General features: G+C 41.3%; 1 protein-coding gene across 3 annotated transcripts in view; it reads left to right on the top strand.

The window, feature by feature from the left end:
* ATP2A3 (ATPase sarcoplasmic/endoplasmic reticulum Ca2+ transporting 3) overlaps positions 1 to 12,320 on the top strand; it is a 252,918-nt gene extending 240,598 nt beyond the window's left edge. For 2 of the 3 annotated variants that reach the window (XM_033921665.1, XM_033921667.1), the window contains exons 21-22: positions 5,736 to 5,811; positions 9,413 to 12,320. In XM_033921665.1, coding sequence (XP_033777556.1) covers positions 5,736 to 5,811; positions 9,413 to 9,488 — 152 coding nt within the window. In that variant the 3' untranslated portion in view covers positions 9,489 to 12,320. Of the gene's footprint in view, positions 1 to 1,827; positions 1,868 to 5,735; positions 5,812 to 9,412 lie in introns of all 3 variants that reach the window. The other variant, XM_033921666.1, reaches the window with a different exon arrangement.
* The last annotated feature ends 2,952 nt before the right edge of the window (positions 12,321 to 15,272 follow it).

The raw sequence follows: 15,272 nt of genomic DNA, 5'->3' as shown, positions 1-15,272 counted from the left end.
TGGCAGCATGATCCCTAGTGGTACTATCATGAGACTGCCACTAGGAGTTGCTGGCACCATTTTGAAGGAAGATACCAGCGAGGGCAGGAATGACTGGAGATTGCTTCTGCCTGCACCACTAGAAACCAGGGATTTTCACAAAAGTAATCTGGGAGGGGGGCTTGTGGGAGGGGATTGGAGAAGGGGTTTACTGCTTGTGGGGTGCAATCAAGTGAAGGGAAAATTGCAGGTGGGAGAGTGTCAGCTACTGGAGGAAGGGACATCATGGTTGGAAGAAATCTGGTTGGGCTGGGGCGCTTGATTGCGGAAGGAGTGCAAGAGGGACTTTCTGCATTGGTGGGGAGAACGCTCCTACCACCATTTTTAATGAAGTTTCCAGCCCCTGTAAAGGATGCTTTGGGTCCAATGTTCCCAGGACCATGGAATCATGCTGCATATGAGATGGTGTGCAAGCAGCATTATTTTTTCCCATAGGAGTAAGCAACTTGTGGTACCACATTTGGATAATTTCCCCCTAAACCAGGGGTAGGCAATTCCGGTCCTTGAGAGCCGGAGCCAGGTCAGGTTTTCAGGATATCCACCATGAATATGTATGAGATGGATTTGCATGCACTGCCTCCTTGAGATGCAAATCTATCTCATGCATATTTATTGTGGCTATCCTGAAAACCTGACCTGGCTCCGGCTCTCGAGGACTGGAATTGCCTACGCCTGCCCTAAACAATATTCAGCTGCTGAACAGAAAACTTGCCTGTCCAAGGTGTACCTTACCAATAAAGGAATTCCTGTAAACTGATAATTAAAATTATACTTGGATTAGGAGCAGCTCCTCTCCTCGCGGATGAGAGGTTATATATTTAAAGGCTGTATTATCTTGAGATGGGCCTATTTAAACTTTTAATTATTGACCTCCAAAAACCGTTTAGGTAGCATCAGTGGCATAGTAAGGGTGAGCAGCACCTGGGGTGATGCCACCCATTCCCTGTACCTTTTTAATTTCAGCGTGAGCAGCTACCAACATACTGCCTGCGTCGGCTTCGGCGCTTGTTCTGATGTCACTTCCTAGGCCTGGGTCCTGGAAATGACGTCAGAGAAAGCGTCGAAGCCGACGCAGGCAGCAAGTTAAAGAGGTACAGGGAAGGGGCGTGTGGAAAGGGGGTGGAGAGGAGGAGGGGTGCCAGTGCCCCAAGCAAGATGGCACCCGGGGCGGACTGCCCTCCTCGCCCCCTCCTTTACTACACCACTGGGTGGCATATTAGGGATGTCTAAAGTAAAATGTCCTTAACAGAAGATGAGTTGTTTCTCATTGTTTTGATATCATTATTCAAATGAGAAGATTCTCCACAGTCATTTGTGGCATAATTAAAGGAGAGCTAGATAGTGGATAAATGTTAGAAAGAAAAGAACTATATGAGCCTGAAACCCTTGGTTTGATTTTTACTGCTCTATTGTGTGAGTGACCTTGAGCAGCACAGTTAACCTCTCTGGGGCAGAAGCACAAAATTAATTGAAGTAACTAGTAACTTTAATCATTATTTTTACAAAGTATCTTACCCAACACTGCCTGGAACTTGCAGTCATGTGAAGTACTGTATTTTATTTAGTATTGTGCCATTCCATTAGAAAACATCCATTCTTACTTGAGAGACTGTAGAGAATAAATATGGCACATCCAGGCAGCACAAGTTGTTGTTTTTTTATGTCAATAGAATATACCAGTCACACAACCCTCAGGGTAAAAACATCCCCTGCCCCCATCCCCCACCCCATCCTAAGACTCATATGGAACCTGACAAATTCGATATGTTTTTACTCTTTGTTTTTCAGAAAGTTGGCCAGACTCTTGTACCTACCTACAATGTCCCAGGTATTTCTAAGTGGACCTACCAGTTCTTCCCAGTGACAAATCCTATTTTCCTATTGCTCCCATGCCAGTTTGTTTCGTATTGTCCATGTGCTTGCCAGTGCATTCCATTGTGCTGGTGATAGAGAATGGCGCGGTTCCCTGTCCCTGCAAGCTTTGACCCCCATCCCCATTCTATTCCTGCAGACTCAAACTCCATCCCCACCCCGTCCCTGCAAGCTTTGATCCCCATCCCCATCCTGTCCCCGCAGACTCAAATTCCATCCCCCACCCCATTCCTGTAGACTCAACTCCATCCCACCATGTCCCTGCAAGCTTTGAACCCTGTCCCCATGGACTCAAACTCTATTCCCACCCCATTCCTGCAGACTCAAACTCTATCCCCACCCCATTCCTGCAGACTCAACTTCCATCCCCACCCCGTCCCTGCAAGCTTTGACCCCTGTCCCCATCCTGTCCCCGCAGACTCAAACTCTATTCCCACCCCATTCCTGCAGACTCAAACTCCATCCCCACCCTATCTGCACAAGCTCTGACCTCGTCCCAGCATGTTTTGCAGTTTTACATATTATAGAGGGCCATTTGTAGGCCTACAACCAATATAAACCAAAAAAAAACCATTATGGGGGAAAATTCTAGAAATGGTGCTTAAGACACTGGTAGGTGCCTTACCAGCACCTAAGTTAGTTAATAAATGCCATTTAAAATGACAAAAAAGAGCAACATTAAAGCGCCTACCAGTGCCTAAATAAAAGCATCAGGATCGCATCTACATAGGTGCTTTATGGCGCCTACCACTACAATGGGTGTGACTAATGTTGGAAGTGGTGTTAGCTTCCATAAAGCGCCTACGTAGGCACTATTCATGGCAAGACAGGCGCCAAAAATGTAGGCCTGAAAAACCCTGTCCTACATTTCCATGCTTATCTTTCTCGGAGGCTCGATTCTCAATACGGTGTTGTTGCGTGATTGACATGCAATTGGTGGCTGCTTTTCAGGCAGCCACCAATATCAGTGCAGTATAGATAATCCTGCCATATATGTATATTTTTAAATGTTAAGTCAAAATACTTTTATGTCAGTTGATCCCTACAAAGATCTTGGAACACTCTTACTACTTGATAGAGAATGACATGGGTGGGGGTAGGTGGGGGAAATAGTATGTCTCCATCCTCGCAAACTCAACCTCCATCCCTACTCGTCCCCACAATTCCATTTGAAATTGTTACCGTTACCTTGGATTTCAATTCATTGCCATCCTCATGTCATTCTCTAATTATACATACCGGGGTACATTCAAGAGAATCGAACAACAAAAGAGTGCTGTGGAACCAATGTTCTGGATGTACAAGTTTATTAAAAAGGTTAAAATGCAAAATAGCAAATCCAGAAGTCGACGTGATTGATAACAATCAATGGTGGCCAAACAAAACATAGTGCAAACTGCTCCATTTTAGTTTCCAGTACAGCCACACGCTGATTGGCCACCTCCATCTGTCTGTTTGTGTGAACCACCTCCTCCTTGACTTCCTAAATGCTGTCCGCAGTGCTTTGTATCATCCTCTGTATAGGAATATAATTAGTGTGGGGATGGGGAGGTATGTTATGTGATTTAATGAATTGTTGGTTTACGTTTTCATCAGTAAAAGCATGCCGCTGTAAGAGATTCTTGGGGGAAACCCTTGCATTTCAAGCTAGTGTAACGAATTCATGTTGGAATGCTCTAATTCCTCAAGCTCAGTCTTATCTATTTTGTAAAATTCTTAAAACTTATCTGTTTGAAAAATACTTGACTTAGGGCTCCTTTTACTAAGGTGCGTTAGCATTTTTAGCACGTGCTACATTGCCACGCGCGCTAACCCCGTGCTACGCGCCAAAAACTAACGCCAGCTCAATGGAGGCATCAGCGTCTAGCGCACGCGGCATTGCAGCACGCGCTAAAACCGCTAGCGCAGCTTAGTAAAAGGAGCCCTTAACTGTAATTGTAATTTCCGAGAAACATTTGATGCTATGCTTGTAACTCACTGTTCAACTATTTTTGCTGTGAACCGCCTTGAACTGAAGGTTTGACGGTATATAAGAATAAATTATTATTATTATTAATAAAAAGTCGGGCGACGAAAACAAGGAAACATCTGCAGATGTGATGTACAAGGTATAAAATCTTTCTTGGGAAAAATATAATGCAGCCATCCAAATAATGGTTCTCATGTGTGAAGACATAGGACCTGACACGGAAAGCACTCCTTCCTCAGGGATCCGAGATGTTATGGAACATAAATGTAGAGAACCTTATTGAAAATCAAATAACACGAGTAATCCGTGAACGGCAGGCAACGTAGATCTCCTGTCCTACTGCAACATAATCCATTGATTGTTATTATTCACGTCAACCACTGGATTTGCTATTTTGCATTTTAACCTTTTTAAATAAACTTGTACATCAAGAACATTGGTTCCAGAGCACTTATGTTGTTGGTTTCTCCTTGTTGTTCTGTGGAATTTCTCGGAGATTTCTCTTGTTGTTTTGTACATTCAAGAGAGTCTCAAAATTTAGGCACCAGGATGATGCATGCCGGGCGTGACTTCTAGAACAGTAGTTCTGTATGGGATTGCCGTCTGAGAATACTAGATAAGCCCACAGTTTCATGCCAGAATTTAGGCGTGAGCACATATACCAGGTCAAAGGCTGGTGGAAGTACTCATGTCTAACTACTGGCAGGTAGGTATGCATAACTCCTAGTATTCTATATCCTGCACACTTAACTCCTAAGCACACTCCTGTCCTGCCTATGCACTCCCACATCTGTGCCCCCCCCCCCACCCTTCAGAAGTTGTGTGTGATAGAATTTGCATATGCAACTTCTACAATAGTGACTAAGGGCAGATGGGCATGCATTTACTAATTAGACAAACTAAGCCAGTAATTGGCTGTTAACTCCAGTTAACCAATTATTGTGCGAAGTTGTGCACACAACTCACCTTATTCTATAAATCGCGTGCGTAAATTTGTACACGGAGCATAAATTTAAGCAAGCAAGTTTATAGAATTAGGAGGATAGGAGGATTATGATGCCTCTTGTTGTGGCCTTTTGAGATAAGGCAGCCCTCCAGGGATTTAGAAATCACTTTATAGAAACATGTCTGAGATACTAGACAGTAAAGGATACTTGTAGAGCTGGCATTAGCTATATCGGTGTATTGCCATGGCACACTAGTGTACCACCTGAAATTCCAGGTGTGCCACTAGACGCTGAGGAGGAGAGCTGCTGTGTCGACTGACTGCCTACAGGATGTGCCTGTCACGGCGAAAGGCACATCCTGTAGGCAGTCAGCTGGCACCTCTCCTTTTCTCTGCAGCGTCTTCCCTTTCAGCACCCCCCACTGGCAGCTCAGGGCCCCATTAGAAGGCCTTCGCGCACGCGTGTGACATCATCGCATCGACATCTGTGCACTTCCGGATGCCTCGAGCTGCGGCCAACACGTTTAGTGTGTCGCGCTTTGGCAAAGTTTGCCAGACACTGAGCTATATGAAAGAGCATAGGTGTGTCTTCCACACATGTTGTGCAGTAAACTTACAGTTTAAAAAATATGATCACAGCTGGTAAGCTAAACAACTGTGACCTGGAAATCTCAGTGCTGGCCCATACAGGCAAATTGAGTCTGTTTTCATAAAACAGACTCTTTTTTTTTCTAGAGAGCCACTTTAAACTTTAATAAAAAGAAACTCTGATGTGGGGATTCTTTGTATATTACTTTTTAAATTGTGATGCTTTGAAATCTTTTCATTGGTGTCCTTTCCACTCATTCTTCCCTCTAGCTTCAGATACCAAGTAGAACTTTTCACTAACCTTCTTCCATCTTTCACCAGGAATTCTCAGGACAGTAAGCCAGGCTTGGGATGGGAAGCTTTCAATGAAACCCTGCAGAACTCCAGATCAAACCAGGTTAGCTCTCTTTTCTGTGTGTGAGTTTTTGGGGTTGGTTTTGTTTTGGGTTTTTTTTTTTGGGGGGGGGTTAATTAATACCTTTCTCAATTCATTGAACATTTTCCTGCATCAGTCACTTTAAAGCATTGATGCAGGAAAATGTTCAATGAATTTGTGTCCATTTCAAGACTTCTTAAACAAATTTAAGAAAGGTATTGGAGTTGGAATTTGATTGTTTCTCATTCCTGTATATGATTTGGGGGGGTTAATTAATCCCATGGTTTCTGTTTACATCAGGTTAGTTTACCATGTGTGAGACAGAAATAGAATCTCAAATCAGATTCTGTTGGATCAAGACAGTCCACGATTTCCAGTCCCAGAGTTGCCATGTCATCAGGGCAGTGGTGCAGCTTCCCCGCCCCCTCCTGCCAAGCACACGTAGGCACCATTTCCCTTCCCCTGTACCTCTGTAATGTTCCTGGCGTGAGCAGCAACCCCCAAGTTACTGTCACATCAGGCTCCAGGAAGTGACATCAGAGGAAGAGCTGATGCAGGCACGACAGCAGCTTGGGGATTGCTGTTTGCACCAGGAATGTTACAGAGGTATGGGAGAAGGGAAACAGCACACATACTTGACAGTGGTGGGGGGAAAGAAACAGGGCGCCCCCTTCCCTTTCCCCATACCCTTCTCCAGCATAAGCTGCTTGCCCACATCAGTGTCGGCTCGCCCTCTGACATTACTTCCTAGGTGCAGGTCCTGGAAGTGACATCATAGAGACCACCGATGCTGACATGGGCAGCAACCTCGCACCGGTGAAGTAAAAAAGGTACGTGGATAAGGCAAGGGGCACGTGTGCGCGGCGAGGAGCGGGGGAGGCGGAAAGGAGGAGGGTTGCCGCGCCCTTAGGAAGACTGCGCCCGGGGCAGACCGACCCTACTACACTACTGTTTGCAAACATGCACCTACCTATCAGAATGCATACTTATACTGGCGCAATTATATAAACATGGGAAAAATCATGAATTTCCTGCATAAATTAGAGCATACACACCTCCATGTGCATGCCAGGATATACATTTTCACTTACATAAAAGCTGCAGGTTTTTTTTGTTTTGTTTTGGGTTTTTTTGGGAGGTAGGATCAATTTTACATAGGCAGATGGGTGCCTACATGTACATGTCTTTATGTATAAAATAGGTGCCTACTTGGTTTCATACCTAGGTAATTAATTTACAATTAGGGGAAAATTCTAGAATTGGCACCTAAACACTTACATAGGCGCTTTTTAATGTCACTATGGGCGTAATGCCAGAAGTGGCATTAGGTGTCGTTAGACACACTGGAAATGTAGGCCTGGAAAATCCTGGCATCACTTCAAAACCAGATATTTATTCAAAAATTTATATGCCATATAAATCCTATATAGTTTACATAATAACATTCGTAAATATTGAACAGTACATACAAGTTCAAAAATAAAAGGAAACACTTTTCTATATGATTCAGAATATCTATCACACTAAAGCGTTTGCAGGTAATTACATTACACAATATCTCATCATAGGAAAGCATTTATAAACAATTGCATTTTCAACATTTTCTTGAAACCTAATCTCTCTGCACATCAGTGCAAAACTCCTGGCAGAGCATTCCAAAGCTTTTCACCCCCCCCCCCCCACTCCCCCACTGACAACATGGTGTCGCCAATCCTGGAGTGAGAAATTGTCATCCAAAGACAGTATCATACTATTTTCCGACCTCAAACACCTTCTGGGATGATACATTTCAAAAGATCCTTGCAAAAGTTTCAAGTTTATTAGGTTTTTATCTACCGCCTATCAAGATTATCTAAGCGGTTTTACAATCAGGTACTCAAGCAAACTCAGCGGACTCACAATCTATCTAACGTACTTGGGGCTATGGAGGACAGCGTGGTGTTTGAACCCACAACCCCAGGGTGCTGAGGCTGTAGCTCCAACCAAAGTATACTCTTTGTTGGATTGGCAGCCAGTGTAACTGTTTTAAAACTAACTATGGATTGCACTAATGCAAGAAATTTAAAACTTGGCCTTTTTATTTCTCCATCCCAGTGAATTTTGGGGTCCTTTTACTAAGGACCGCTAATGTGTCCATTATATTCTATGAGCAAAATACACAGATCTCAAAGATCATTTGCAAAAAAAATCAAAAATGAACACTGATTCTAAATTTACTAAATAAATAAAGCATAAACTTTAATTGAATTCATTTACATAAATTTAAATATTGACCTTTAAACAAAATAATTTATTGATTTTAAATTCTACGGGGACAAGCCTCAGACTTAGGAGTCCATCTTTCCCATACTGGGACTTCAAGAGAAGAATGAATTATTCTCTTGCCTCCTTATAACATGACTGGCTTATTCTCCACTTCCCTACCAACTTATTAATTTACTAATTAATTAACTTTTTTTAAAAAATAATTTGTTTAACCTACATTAATTTTCTCATATAAATTCTCTATGGGCACATTAGCATTTAGCGTGCGCTAAATCGGTTAGTGCGCCTTAGAATAAGGACCCCTTTGTGCCCATATTTTATTGGAACTACAATTATAATTACATTTGTCTCTGCAATGTTCCACAAAGTTCAAGGTAGCTTACAAGAAGATTAACTGAGCATGCTCAGAAAATGCCATAACCTTATGAACTGATCAGACATAATCCGCATTTCTGAAATGAAAAATTTTTTGAAAATTTCCTAAATTTACTATAGACAGGCATTTTTCTTAACATCAAAGGTAGAACATTCCCATATTTCACAGCTAAAAATATGAAGGAGGATGAAAATACAATTTTCTTGTATCTGATCTTATTCACACTGGTATGTTGAAGCATTTAAAAAATGTTTAATAGATACATTATATATATTTTTTGAGATCTGCACCAAATTTGACATATGTTCAGGACTTTTCCATAGATAATCAAATATACCAGTGATTGATTGATTTTAAAATTATTTCTAACCCGCCTATCCACAAATCTAAGCGGGGAACAATAATCAAATACAAAATCACACAAAAAATAAAAACAGATACATCACAAATTTTTTTTTTTAAAGCATAAAAAAAGAACTGCACATCCTCAAACTGTCACATAGCTTGCACCAAAAAAGAGCACAACCAAAATTTTGACCCCCACCCCACCCACCCCATTCTAAAATGCATAAAGAAGAACTACACATCCTCAAACTTTCACAGCGCTTGCACAAAAGAAGCGCTCAAACAACACAGTTTTTACCCCCCTTTCTGAAATGCCAAAGCCACCCTGTCCTGGAGGACCACCAGAAAGTCAGGTTTTCAGGACAGCCTTAATGAACATGTATGGGCCATTTTTGCATGCCTGTCATCTCCACTATGTGCAAATTTCACTCATGCATATTCATTAGGGCTATCTCGAAAACCCATCTGGCAGGTGGTCCTCCAGGACAAGGTTGGGAACCACTGAAATACACCATGGTACAGATCATACTAGAGACCATGAACCCCTTTCACAACTCTTCTACCAAAATGCAAAGACTTTCCTGCTAAGTCAGACGGGTTTGTAACTGGGGATTTTTTTGCCTCTTCTTTTTGCAGGGAACAGGGAAAAGAGATTCATGATGCACAGGAGACATTTCTAAATAAAGGAACCCCAAATTGTAATTCAGACTGAGGTCTTGCATGTTCAAACATCAGTAGAAAACCAGCAGGACTTGCATGTGTCCAACTACCAGGCCAATGCGGGTGAATTGTCAAAAAGAAAACATCAACAAAAAAAACTTTAAATATATTTGTAGCTTTTTTTTTCTGTACATAATGGTGCAATACCTTGACAGCTAAATTATGGTTAGGAGAATGGAACTGTGTATAAGCAAGTCATTATAGAATTTTCCTTGTTGGACCTGCTGTAAGAAAGCATGAAAATGCTGATAGCTCCATGAATGCAGGGTGTCTTATGAACAGGAAACTGCTGAAATTTGAAGGAAGAAGTCAATGTATCACAGTTAAAAGGATGTCCAGAAAGATGGTTGATTCCAGAGCTTGAAGAGAAGAAGATGGCCTGCACAAACTCCAGAACAGCAATTTTATCAAACAGTCCAGATCAACGATTTTATCATCGTAATCTCGCTGCTAAGAAAAGGCTGAAATGCACAAGACGGGGGAGGGATTATAGTAAAGGAATATTCAACAAGTTTTATTCCAGTTACCTCCAGCTGGGGGCTACCAGAGTTGGATGTTAGTTGCCAAAGTTTGTGCTCTGGTAGCCATGCTGTCTAGATTTTTCTACATTGAGGTAAGCAATGCAAGCAACGCAATGCATTTATTGGCCAGTGTATAGAGTCCGATCATGTGATTTGTTGCAAATATTTTCCAAGTGGAAATGGAAGATTGTGAGTTGTCCATTTATTACACTGTCCATATACGAGGGGCCGCTGAAAATTTCTCAGCCCAACCAACAAAGTTGGGGCAATCTCCATCAAGGGCGATACACCTAGTCTTGCGATTTTGCACTTTTTTTTCATTCCACGAGAAAAACTTGGAAAATCACTGGACTACATGTATAGCCCTCAGTGGAGACTGCCCCTCATATTTTGCTTTTCCTTCCTGCCTTGTGAATATTCCTCTCTAGGTTAATCAACACCAAACGAATTCTTCCTTTACTCACCCTCTCACCTCAGTAGGCCATCTCCCTTTCTGGTTTTAAAAATATGGGACGGAAGTCTATGAACCCCATGTTGGTTATTTCACCCACTAGTCTCATTTTATAATGGGAATTTTTTAAAATGTGGATTTTATAGATGCAGGCGGGACATCTGAAACTTCTAGCCTGGGTCAATCAGTTTTAAATTGTTATATGAAGCATGTACTTGAGTTCTACATAGCTGTGTTATGAATTACTTCAGCATTAATCACACCGTCTACTACAGAAGGGAGAGTCAGCACATTTGGTTCTAAGCAGAAACAGGTAACGTCCAAGAGAGAAAATCTTCCCTTCACAGCTCCAGCGAGAAAACTTTGCATTGCAAATTATTTCTACCATGTAAATACCTTGAGTATGTTTGGTAAGAAAAGGCCAATATTTGCCTGCTGTTGTCTTTTCCAAATTTACCTCGTCGCATGGCCAGTTTCTCCAGTTTGCAAGACTGACTAATCCCCAGACTGATATATTTCATGATGAGGAAAACACACAGTGGGGGATGGATGCACCAGTGATGCCTGTCTATTGCCAAACTACCTTTCAGCATGGCTGTATTTTTAAACATTTGTTTTATTTCAGGTTCAAATTGAAGGATGTCCTGCTGTTTTCTTCCCATTCTTTCCCATCTGTAGTCTTGAGATCTCTGAATGTTTTTCTCTTGTAAACTCACCCAGGTCATTATTCTGCTGTAGTGGTCAGTGTGTTTTTTGTACACCAGCCATGGCAGTCAAGAAATATCCAGATATTCAGCCTTTTTGCTGTCCTAAGTTATTTGGATAACAGACTGAATATTGCAACTATCTGGATAGGGCGCCAGGTTCACTTTGGCTCTACTCGTGCTTCTCTTATGTGTTATCTGGATTGTACCGAGGCAGCCTGTAAGGGATATTGAGAAGCAATATCCAAATAGTGCACCTAAAATATTCTGGTCAGTGGCACCAATTCTGCTATCCAGATAAATGCTTTTGAATATTGACCTGACCTTGTTCATGAGAGACCCTGCATCACCAAAGTATAATGTGATTTTTATCCTTTGCTGCACTTACTTCAATCACTTTGCTCTTTATTTAAGTACTTGGAAAGATATTTTTATTCCTCAACTATATATAAAAGAGGTTTGTTTAGGTTCTGTCAGGCCACACCATGTGCCAAAAAAAAATAAAGACACCCAGTTCAGGGATGTACACTGTTCACATACTACTGAGCACATTCATTGTACAGAAGAACCGATTGCATGAGATGTTACTGTAATTAAAATATATTTAAGGAAATTAATATGTTACTTTTCAACAGCACCATATGAAGATGCTAACAGGAAAAGGGTGACCAAAAATATTTACAAGGATTTTTCTTTGGTCGTTTCTTGCTATATAAATTTTGTGTTTTCAGTTTTAACCTGATTATCAGTTTTTTTTAAATGGTTATTTAGAGTGATTTCTCTAATGAGGAAAATTGAATGCTTTAGATTTTGTTGGGGGCAAGAATAATTTATGTGTTGTTTTTAGTTTACACTGTACACAGCAGAAGTACATTATGGTTTTTTTTTATATCACTGTAGCAATTAACTATACACTTTGTGGCTCAGAGTGCCTGTTAGTTTATGAAATTGAAGAGCTGACTTTTTTGTAGTCAAGAGAATGTCGTATCTCAGTTCTGTCATTTGAATTTGTTGGTTGGTTGCTCTTTCAAGAAGGTTTGCCAAGTCAATAAAGAATTTAAATCATGATTTGTCATATAAGAAAGATAGAGGGCAGAAGTCATTTAAACAGTTTTTAAGCAGAATAAAACTAAAATCATTCAAAAGCATCCTTCATTATTTTGTCTAACTTTAAAGGAGCAATGTATTTAGAAATTCCGGAAAATGTGCCTGTTCCCCTGGCCCTCCACACACACACTTTCTTCTTGATGTCTTATGTGGGCTGAATGGTGGAGTGCCTATTAAGAAGCATCACATATTTTTAACTTTAGTTATGTAATCACTTGTAAAAATCATATTTGAAACTTACCCCCTCTTCTACGAAACGGCACTAGCGGTTTTTAGCGCAGAGAGCTGCGCTTCTCCCGATGCAAATTGAGTTCCTATGAACGTCAGGAGCAGCGTGGGCCATTCAGCGTGGCTCTCTGCGCTAAAAACCACTAGCACGGTTTCATAGAAGAGGGGGTAAGAGTAGAGTCTCTCCATGATGGCACCACTCACTATGTTTGCATAAGTGAAAACTGAGATGGAGAAAAACAATGTTATCCAATATGGGCTGGAGTGTTTTTTAATTACTGGCTCTTATTCCTCAATTTGAATTGTCTTATGTTAAATACACTTTTTGTTAGCTAAGGTTGCTCTGTGTTTCGTTGGGTGGGAGGGTTCTTTGTTCCTGCTTTTGACTTTCTCTGCTGTTGTCACATGCTTAAACATACAGCCCTCCAGTCTTAACACACTTTGGAGGTGCATAAACATTAATGCATAGATGTAACTTTCCAAGGATAGAGCCAAATATTTCCAAGCCAATCAAACTGGTATCATTTTACTTCAATAGGGAAAAAAATGACAGGTGTTGAATATCTTCGGATGTTTGATTACTTGACTCAGGAGTTTGCAGTACTTAGGGGTCCTGATTGACGGTGTTATGTATGCCTATAGGAATCACAAGAAATGATAAAACTATATATTGCAGCCAAGTGAGCCAGTTCCTAGAGGGACACGATGGTTTGAAGATCTAGCACCCTGTGTCTTGTGGGATTTGTAATTCTGCCTTTTCTGTGTGAATTCCTATGTTGCAACTAACAAAACACATCAAAAAGGGGTGTCAATAAAGCTAAGGATCTTTGGAAAAGGGTTATTTGTCAACTTTACACCCATACAACCCTTTGGAGATTGCAGGGTGTCTTAAATACGCACAGCACAGAATAAATACGAGAGCAGGAAAAAAAAAAAATATATATATATACATTTATGCTCCAATTTTAGATTTTTCAATATAAATATTCCATACAAAACAAAGAAAAATCTCACAAAAAAATAAAAATAATTAAATATTTAAATGAAGTGCTCAGTATGCTATACTTGCCCGGCAACAGCAATAGAGAAAACCATCATAGCACCAGCCCTTCCTACCTTCCACAGTGCATAAGAGTTTTAGTATAGAAAAAAACTCAGTATAGCAAAACAACCAGCTAATGAAATTGAACAATTGCTTTGGCATGTGCTTTGGAAATAGCCAAGCAGGGACTTCCTTAGGCTGCTCCCTAAGGAAGTCCCCGATTGGCTCAGGCAGCTCAGGACCCTCCCAAGGGAGGAGCCCTAGGCACCTGTGCCATTCAGGGCCTTAGGTCCCTATCTGTGCATCACATGGTGCACAGGGGTGAGGCCTAAGGCCTCAGATGCGTTGCAAGAGCCATTGGAGCAGGAGGGACTGAGCACCCCTCCGTTACAAGTACGGGGAAAGGACTGGAGAGGGGGCAACCAGTGGGTGGCAGGAACGAGTCGACATCCCTCTTTCTGTTTGTTTTGGGGGTAAAGTCAAGAGTGGGACTGATGACATGAGTGAGTGGGAACCCTCCTGCCATAATTTTGAAGCAGCGGAGGGGGGGGGTCAGGCATTGGCGTTGGTTAAAACCACGGGCTTGCAATGCGCTTTTTGCAGAATATATTAAAAAGGAAAAATTCCTTTTTTATATATTCTACTAAAAGCGAATTGCGAGCCCGTGGTTTTAAAGGGCAGGAGAGTCTAAGGAAGTGAAGCGACTGTTCCTCAGCAGTCGCTTCACTTCAAATTGGCAAGCCCAATCGGTGTTCCTTTTTCTAAGTTTAGTGAATCGAGGGCTCCCTACTTATGCATGCAATTGCCCCTAATTTGCATGTGCAGATTGGATCGGAGATTGATTGCATAGCTGTTTAGTGAATCGGGTCAGGAAACAATCACGAAACCATCGGTACACGATCGGTAAGTTTTGTGAATCTATCCCTAAGGCTTGCATTCAGTCATGGATCTTGGTACTAAGTGCACGGCATTGGGGTGCTTAAATCTTGGTATCTATTTAGAAAACTTATACCAAAGTTCCTATTTTTCTTGAACTGAAAAGGAGTAATAAAAATGAATATCTTTAAGAATACATGAGGGGATGCAAACTTATAGATCTTAATTCTGAAGCAGCATCTACCAGTAAAACAACTGGATGTTTATAGCCATGACTATGATGTCTGTTTTTTGCAGTTTATCATGCCTATCTTTAGTTAGTGCAGTCCAGCAAGAACCGGACAACTATAGTTTCAAATTAGAAAAAGTTTAACTTGAATAATTATATCTGTGCTGCCAGATTTCCTAAGGCCCCTAACTGACTTTATGCAGGACCGCCTTCCTCCAGAGCAGGAGTGCCCACACTTTTTTGGCTTGCGAGCTACTTTTAAAATGACCAAGACAAAATGATCTACCAACAATAAAATTTTAAAAAGCACACTGTATGCAGAGAAAATGTTATTTATCATTTATATGAGGGGGGTTTTCAAAGAGGTCAAGGCAGATGACTTTAAAATATGCAATGTCACCTCAGTAACAACTATACAAAAATAGACAAATATACCCCCTCCCCTTTTACTAAACCACGATAGCGGTTTTTAGCGCAGGGAGCTGCGCTGAATGCCCCGCACTGCTCTCAATGCTCATAGGCTCCCTGCACTAAAATCCGCTACTGCGGTTTAGTAAAAGGGGGCCATAGTGCAAAATATAGACAGCAGATATAAATTCTCAAAATGGACACATTTTG

The sequence above is a fragment of the Geotrypetes seraphini genome, chromosome 15, assembly GCF_902459505.1.
Source record: "Geotrypetes seraphini chromosome 15, aGeoSer1.1, whole genome shotgun sequence".
Classification (NCBI taxonomy): domain Eukaryota; kingdom Metazoa; phylum Chordata; class Amphibia; order Gymnophiona; family Dermophiidae; genus Geotrypetes; species Geotrypetes seraphini.
Note: the sequence above shows the minus strand (reverse complement) of the source record. Positions and strands in the feature narration are given on the sequence as shown.